At 43.1% G+C, this 7,422-nt stretch overlaps 1 protein-coding gene across 1 annotated transcript in view; it reads left to right on the top strand.

Moving 5' to 3' along the window:
* Nucleotides 1-6,424, top strand: part of dpt (dermatopontin) — an 8,840-nt gene extending 2,416 nt beyond the window's left edge. Inside the window, exons 2-4 of the mRNA XM_056277451.1 lie at nt 1,807-1,932; nt 2,028-2,135; nt 5,518-6,424. Coding sequence (XP_056133426.1) covers nt 1,807-1,932; nt 2,028-2,135; nt 5,518-5,584 — 301 coding nt within the window. The 3' untranslated portion in view covers nt 5,585-6,424. The remainder of the gene's footprint in view (nt 1-1,806; nt 1,933-2,027; nt 2,136-5,517) is intronic.
* Nucleotides 6,425-7,422: the final 998 nt, after the last annotated feature.

Below are 7,422 nucleotides of genomic sequence, written 5' to 3'. Positions count from 1 at the left end.
TGTCCTCAATTGACCATTTCTGGGAACATAACCTCTTTCAGTAAATTTCAGTAAACCTCATCCAATGGGCTGTGTTGGTGTGTCCTCAGAGATTCCACTCGGCATTTTATAGACCACATGTTAAAGCAATTTCTGGAACTTTTACAACAACCAATTCCCGAACCAAAATTTCAATGACTTAACAAAAATATAACATAGGCAAAGAAAAGACCCAAAAATGGTACTATTGCAGCCAGTAGAACCTTTTTTTAAGGTTATACAGGCACTCTTTTCCTGCAGTTACAATTCATCAACAAGCACATTTGGAGAAAGATCGGAGTCCGGTCTAAATCGGAAGTGGGCAGGCCTGCTACAAATACAATCTTACAGAGACCAGAGTGATGTCCCAAATTTATCACAACTTATTACAAGTATGTTTTATCCACCAAACAGGAAAGAAGAATGGCTTGACACTGCTTGCAGAACTGCCTTTCTTTAAATGTGGTCTGGTCAACTGGTAATGCAACTGAGTCTTGTTTCTAGTGACACAACTTCATTTAAACATTTAGTTAGAGTACAGTAACCCAGACAGTCTGAACTGTGACAGGATTTTCATACAAATAAAGGACTTGAATTACCATTTTCATCTGTCTCCTAAGGCCAACAGCTCGAACAGCAAACAGCAAAATGTCACATTGGATTAGACTTCAGCATGCAAATATGTACCCTATATATAAAGCCGACTCAGATTATTAGAATAATTTGATCAGGTCTGAATTAATAACCCATCTGCATTCTCCGGGTAATTGGGGTCAGTGTCAGCCACTTTTATCTTGACAGAAAAGTTAAAAGAATGTTCGATCTTAACTGCAGTTCATGTAACGGTATCCTGACGTCACACTCGAGCCGTTGTCTTTGAAGGAATTAAATACTGGTAGTCTGGCTGGATCGGGAGACACACACACAGCCTTAAATTAGTGCTTCACAAACTGCACCATTTTTACCTTAATAGAGTGCATAAAAGTAGTGGAGATAAATGAATTCATTAAGTTCTGTTACACAGCCAGTATGCATTATTCACTTTTTTGTACTGTTTTTTTTTTACTTCATACCTCATATAGAATAAATGTACAAAAGGCAGTTTCTCTACTTCATGGTGAATATTCAGGTTGCTGTTGCAGCTATGCCCTACCTCTTTAATTCAGTTTAGTTTGCATGCTTAAGCTAAACTTGATTTCACTCCACTGCAGACAACCTAGTGAATAAAAGTCATTCTGTTGTCCGGCCTGGCCACACTTGCCTTCTACTAACATAGCCATCTATTTGAATTACACGCTGGCAAAGACATGGCTCTGCTAGTAAGGGCCTGAGTTATCCCCACTGGCCAAATGGCTTTGGGCTGTGCACATGTTGTCATGACAAAGGTCTGCATATCTTGGTGCTCCCATTGCTCAAGGTTGGTATTTGTAGAGCTGTTGTGATGACAACTAATTGTATGGGCCATAAACAATCTGGACTGTAAGCAGACCAGTATTTATGTCAGATCCCACATGCACAAACTCCTACTCAAGCCAACTACCACTCTATGTTCTGCTCAAAAGATCTTGATACACATAAATAAACATGTTTGCCTTATTGAACAATGTACACAATTTGTTTTTATGTCTCTGATTGTTTTAGATAAGACTAGTAGTTCTCAAGAAAACCCTTTAAAATTGTCTTTTAATTAAATCAATCAAATCATATAGAGAAATGCTTTTTTTCTTTGTCTCAAATGGAAATACAATGGTTATGTTTGGACTCAACTGCCCTCACATCTCTTTGCAGGAGTTCATCATGCACCAATAATGGATTGGTAGCAGGCGTGCAAAGCAAGTACTTTGAGTCTGTTCTTGACCGGGAATGGCAATTTTACTGCTGCCGTTATCGTCGCATTTGTCCATACTCATGCATGTATGTTCCCACATTACTCATGTTCATTTGAATGGTATTTATGCAGTTATCCCAGTCAACAGATAATAAAATGAAACTATATGACCTCTCAACAGGAAAACCATGGAAGTGCCTGAGAACTACCAAGAGGAGGGTGAAATGGTAGTCCCGACATATGGTTACTTCATCAGGGGTGCCCAGACCACTTTCAGTGGAGTTCTCAGGTTTGTTAATAATAAACAGTTTAAAACTGGGGAGGGTACTTTTTATTCCTTGTGAAATATGGCCCTACACGGTAGCAGTTTGGCTCAAGGAAGACATCAAATCTACCACTGAGCTCCTTAAGGGACAGTTTGCCCCCCCCCCCCAAAAAAAATACATGTTTTTCCTCTTACTTGTAGTGCTATTTATCCATCTAGATCGTTTTGGAGATATCAGCCATAGAGATTCAATTCAATTCAATTTATTGTCATTAAAAACAATGTGCAGGCACATGTTAAAACTGAAATAAGGGCTGCAGCTTCACCAAACAGTGCAAGACAGACATAGAAAAACACAGCAAACATAGTTTAAGATATACACAGATGAAGACCAAAAGCTAAAAATAAGTTAAAAAATAGCACGAGTACAAAATATTTAAAAATATCCACAGACCATTCAATGGGTAGCCAGGTTCAGGTGGGCAACAGCTTGGGGAAAGAAGCTGTTTTTGAGCCTGGTAGTATGGGCTCTGAGGCTCCTGTAACACCTCCCAGAGCGCAGGGGGGCGAACAGTCCATGGTTGGGGTGGGTGGGATCTCTGCTGATGCTGAGACCCCTTTGAAGGCAGCGTTTGTGATAAATGTCTTTTATGTCTGGGAGCCGGGTACCGGTGATATGCTGGGCCGTCTTGATGACCCGCTGCAGAGTTTTTGGTCTACTGATGTGCAGTTGCCGTGCCACACTGAGATGCAGCTGGTCAGGATGCTCTCTATGTGCAGTGGTAGAAGTTGGTGAGAATTTTGGGGAATAGATGGGCGCTCCTCGGCCTTCTCAGGAAATGAAGGCGATGTTGGGCCTTTTTCACAAGGGCCTGGGTGTTTGATGTCCAGGAGAGTTCCTCGCTGATGTGGACTCCAAGGAACTTAAAGCTGGAGACATGCTCCACTTCCACCCTATTGATGTGTATAGGGGAGTGGCTGCAGCTTCTAGACCTCCTGAAGTCCACAATCAGCTCCTTCGTCTTCTGCACATTGAGGACAAGATTGTTGGTAGTACACCATGATGTGAGGTGCTGAATCTTGTCCCTGTAGGCTGTCTCGTCATTGTTGGTGATACGGCCAATGACTGTGGTGTCATCCACAAACTTAACTATTACATTTGAAGGGTGAGTTGGCAGGCAGTCGTGGGTAAAGAGGGAGAAAAAGAGGGGGCTCCGAACACATCCTTGAGGGGCACCTGTGTTGAAGATGAGGGCGGAGGAGGTGTGGTCACCTAACCTAACAGACTGAGGTCTGTTGGCCAGGAAGTCCAGGGTCCAGTTACAGAGGGAGGGGTTGAGGCCAAGGGAGAGGAGTTTGGTGGTTAGTTTGGCGGGGATGATAGTGTTGAAGGCAGAGCTATAATCTATAAACAGCATCCGGATGTATGTGTTGTTAAGTTCAAGGTGGGTCAGAGCAAAATGCAGGGCAATGGCATCCTCCATAGACCTTTTGGGACGGTAGGTGAACTGATGTGGGTCGAATGTCGGGGGGGGGGGGTTAATGTTTTTGATGTGAGCCAGAAGCAGTCTCTCAAAGCACTTCATGGCAATGGGGGTGAGTGCTATGGGTTGGTAGTCATTCAGACATGTGGGTGTTGATTTCTTGGGGACAGGAATGATAGAGGTGGTCTTGAAGCATGCCAGGACAATGGATTGGGACAGTGAGAGGTTAAATATAGTTGTGAAGACCTCAGCCAGCTGGTTGGAGTATTGCCGGAGGACCCAACCCGGTATGGCGTCCAATCCAGTGGCCTTCCATGTATTCACTCTGTGCAGTGATTCTCTGACCTCTGCGATCGATAGAGTGAGCACCTGGATTTTTGGGTGGCTGGGGATTTTTGTGGCTGGGTCAGTATTGTCCTTGTCGAAGCGGACGTAGATATGATTTAGCTCGTCTGGCAGGGAGGCATCATGGACAGTGGGAACGCTATTGGAGCTTTTGTAGTCTGTGATAGACTGAATGCCTTGCCACATTCGCCAGGGATCGGAGTTATTGTGAAAGTGGTCCTCTATTCATAGGGAATAGTTATGTTTGGCTGTTCTGATGCCCTTTTTGAGGTTGGATCTGGCTGCGTTGTAGGCCTTGCAGTTACCTGACTTGAATACTGCATCCCGGGGGCTTTCAGGAGCTGCTGGACCTCACTGGTCATCCAGGATTTCTGGTTTGGAAAAGTGCGGATTGATTTTTTTGTTGTGACACTCTCCGTGCAAAAGTTAATGTAGACTGGTTTGGCAGATGTCTGTTCATTAATGTCTATAGGGGAGCCATGGTTGGCTGAATGTGCAAAAATACTTCAGTCTGTGCTATCCAAACAGTCCTGGAGTTCAGAGACTGCTCCTTCTGGCCAGACAGTGATTGTCTTTACTGCTGGCTTGATCCGTTATATGAGGGGTTTGTAGGCTGGGACCAGGAACAGGCAGAGGTGGTCAGACTGCCCCAGGTGGGGGCAGGGAGTAGCTTTGTATGAGTCCTTAATGTTTGTATAGAGATGGTCAAGAGTGTTTTGTCCCCTAGTGGGGCAGGAGACATGTCGATGGAATTTGGGCAATACAACCCTGAGGTTAGCCTGATTAAAATCACCACCTATGGCACTCGGCTTGTGTTGCTCAAAGCAGCAAAAAATACATTTGAAAAACTCAACAGCAATGTCTGTTTCCAGAAATCATGACCCAGTCATTCAAGATAATCAACAGACCTTATTGTGAGCAGTTTCGTGTAGGTGTATTTCGGTCCAAGAAAATAGTTCCTACATGAAACTGCTCACAAGGTCCATTTATTATCCGAACCGCTTATCCTGCTCTCAGGGTCACAGGGATGCACCTAGGGGCAATTTAGTATGGCTGATTCACCTGACCTACATGTCTTTGGACTGTGGGAGGAAACCGGAGCACCCATAGGAACCCATGCAGACACGGGGAGAACATGCAAACTCCACACAGAGGATGACCACGGCTCGAACTCAGAACCCTCTTGCTTTGAGGCGACCATGCTAACCACTGCGCCACCGTGCCGCCATTGTGTAATTCGATTTCTTAAAAATAATAGGCTTCACAGAGGTCGGTTCGTAAGTACGGGAGTTTGTATGTTGGGCGTTCGTAACCTGGGTATTACCTGTATTTCCAAAATAATCTAGATGGATAAATAGCTTTACAGGTAAGAGGAAAATCATGTATTTTTGATTTTGGGTTGAACTGTCCCTTTAAGTTCTCATGGGTGTTATTTGAGAGAGAAATAGTATCGCTGTATTGATGCCAGTGGGACTGAAAATTTATCAAGAGAGTAAACAGTGTAATCAGATTAAAAATAAAATACAATCATGTATTCATGTTGATATGACAGGTTTCACTGTTTTACTTGGTTTCAGAGATCGGCAGTGGAAGTACATCATTTGCAGAATGACAGCCTTTGACTGCAAATTTGAAAATTTGTAGAGTTGTAAACATTTCTGCAGCATCCTTAGCATTACTTAATCAATCATAACAAGAAAATGCAGCTTTGTTCTTTCCATTTAGAGGAAAAACCTTTTACTATCTCACATAACCCTAAGAAAATCCCCTTGATCAGAGCAATGTTAACATTTTTAACTATATTTGCTTATAATATTTTTTGACGCCTGTACCATCAGCTTTGATCAATGTTACTAGTTTAGCATGCAAGAACAACTGTTTATATAGAGGTAAATGTTAAAATGGTAAAATAAAAAAACACTACTATGAAGTATTTTTGCTGTAAGAGGTCCCAAAGCATCTTGGACGGCTTGATTGTTTTGTATATAGCTCTTCTGGATGAATACAACAGCAGTCTTTCAACAGAAACTCCACCATTTGTTGCTTTGTTTGTCGCAGTTTAAAACACTTCCTAAAGATCCCTTGGGGAAGATCTGGTGACCAACACTGAACTAGCATACAGCATACACCATTACCATTCACTTACCTATCGGGTCTCTTGGAATGGGGGTATTGTCGACCTTGAAGTTACCCTCGCAATAAAAAAATGATCGACAGGATGAAGACGGTTATTCAGAATTGCTTGAAATTTGAGTGCTAAGTGGCTGAGTGAATACAAACCCCGCCTGAAACATACTACCGTTTAACCTCTCACAACAGTCTACAGCCATTTTACCTGATTGATGCCCACATTATTTCAAGCATCTTTATTAAGTTAAGCAATTGTCCTATATATGTATACTGTACTGAAAGCCATGTGTCTTGCAACTATGTTGTAAAAAAGCCAGGATTGAAATGTTCCTCTTCTCTTGCTGACCTCATAAGCCTATTTTCATTTTCTTCTAAAACTCGGGCGTGTGCATACACATATTGCACAAAAACATATTTGGAGCTATTTAGGAGTATGATTCTCAGTACTGGGGCGTAATACACACTGTGGCTTCACTTAGTAATTCAACTCGAAAAGAAAGCAAACAGGTAAAACATATGATGCACTGTTCGCCAGGTGCTGAAGTCAACTTCCCTGTGACGGACACTATACCGCATCCAACCAAGTCCTCTCTCCTGCTTCTCACTTGGTTTTTGTTGAGTGTGTGACATCACAACATTGTGTGTTTTAGTTTAAAAGGACATGTGAGTTGTAAATACAGTCCAGGGGAAATCAGTAGGGATGAAGACAGTCAGGATATCTCCTAATAAACTGCAATATTCAAAAGGCTCAGTGTACTCAGCCATGGCTATAACAACAGCTCTTTTGCTTCTTTGGGGATTGAGTATGACTTAGCTAAGGTACACATAACACAAACATCACGTTGCCCTAAAACCAAGCCTCTGTGCAAGCAAAATCAACACAGCTCCGGTAGAACTGCTCAGTAGCCAACAGTAAAACAGATGACTGTAGCTGTACCAGGCACCACCCAGATTTAGGCATGTGTGTAAATGTGTGTGCAGAAGCAGGGCAATGCTGGAGAAGAACCCTACATTGGAAAATAAAGCGGGAGAGAGTTGATAGGTTCTGGATGCCACTTTGTTATTTCCATTCAACAGTTCATCTTTACCAGCTGAACTGTACAGTCTGGCGATCAGCATCCATTCTGAATCTGACGGAGTAAACTGGGCCTAGGCCAATGGGCTTTTAGACTATCTTGAAAAGAGTTGGGGACTGGGCCAGTGGCTTTCAGCACTGTTTGTTTTCGGCAACTGCTGTCTCAGGGCGTACGGCCAAGCCTCACAGAATGACACAGCTGTCCCTTGAGCCGTCAGCCATGGCAAGCCACACGCTTACAGAAGCCTTTCTGCCCCCAGAGACCAATGGTCCCCGT

Source organism: Lampris incognitus, chromosome 3, assembly GCF_029633865.1.
Source record: "Lampris incognitus isolate fLamInc1 chromosome 3, fLamInc1.hap2, whole genome shotgun sequence".
Lineage (NCBI taxonomy): Eukaryota > Metazoa > Chordata > Actinopteri > Lampriformes > Lampridae > Lampris > Lampris incognitus.
This window is presented reverse-complemented; position numbering and strand designations above follow the sequence as displayed.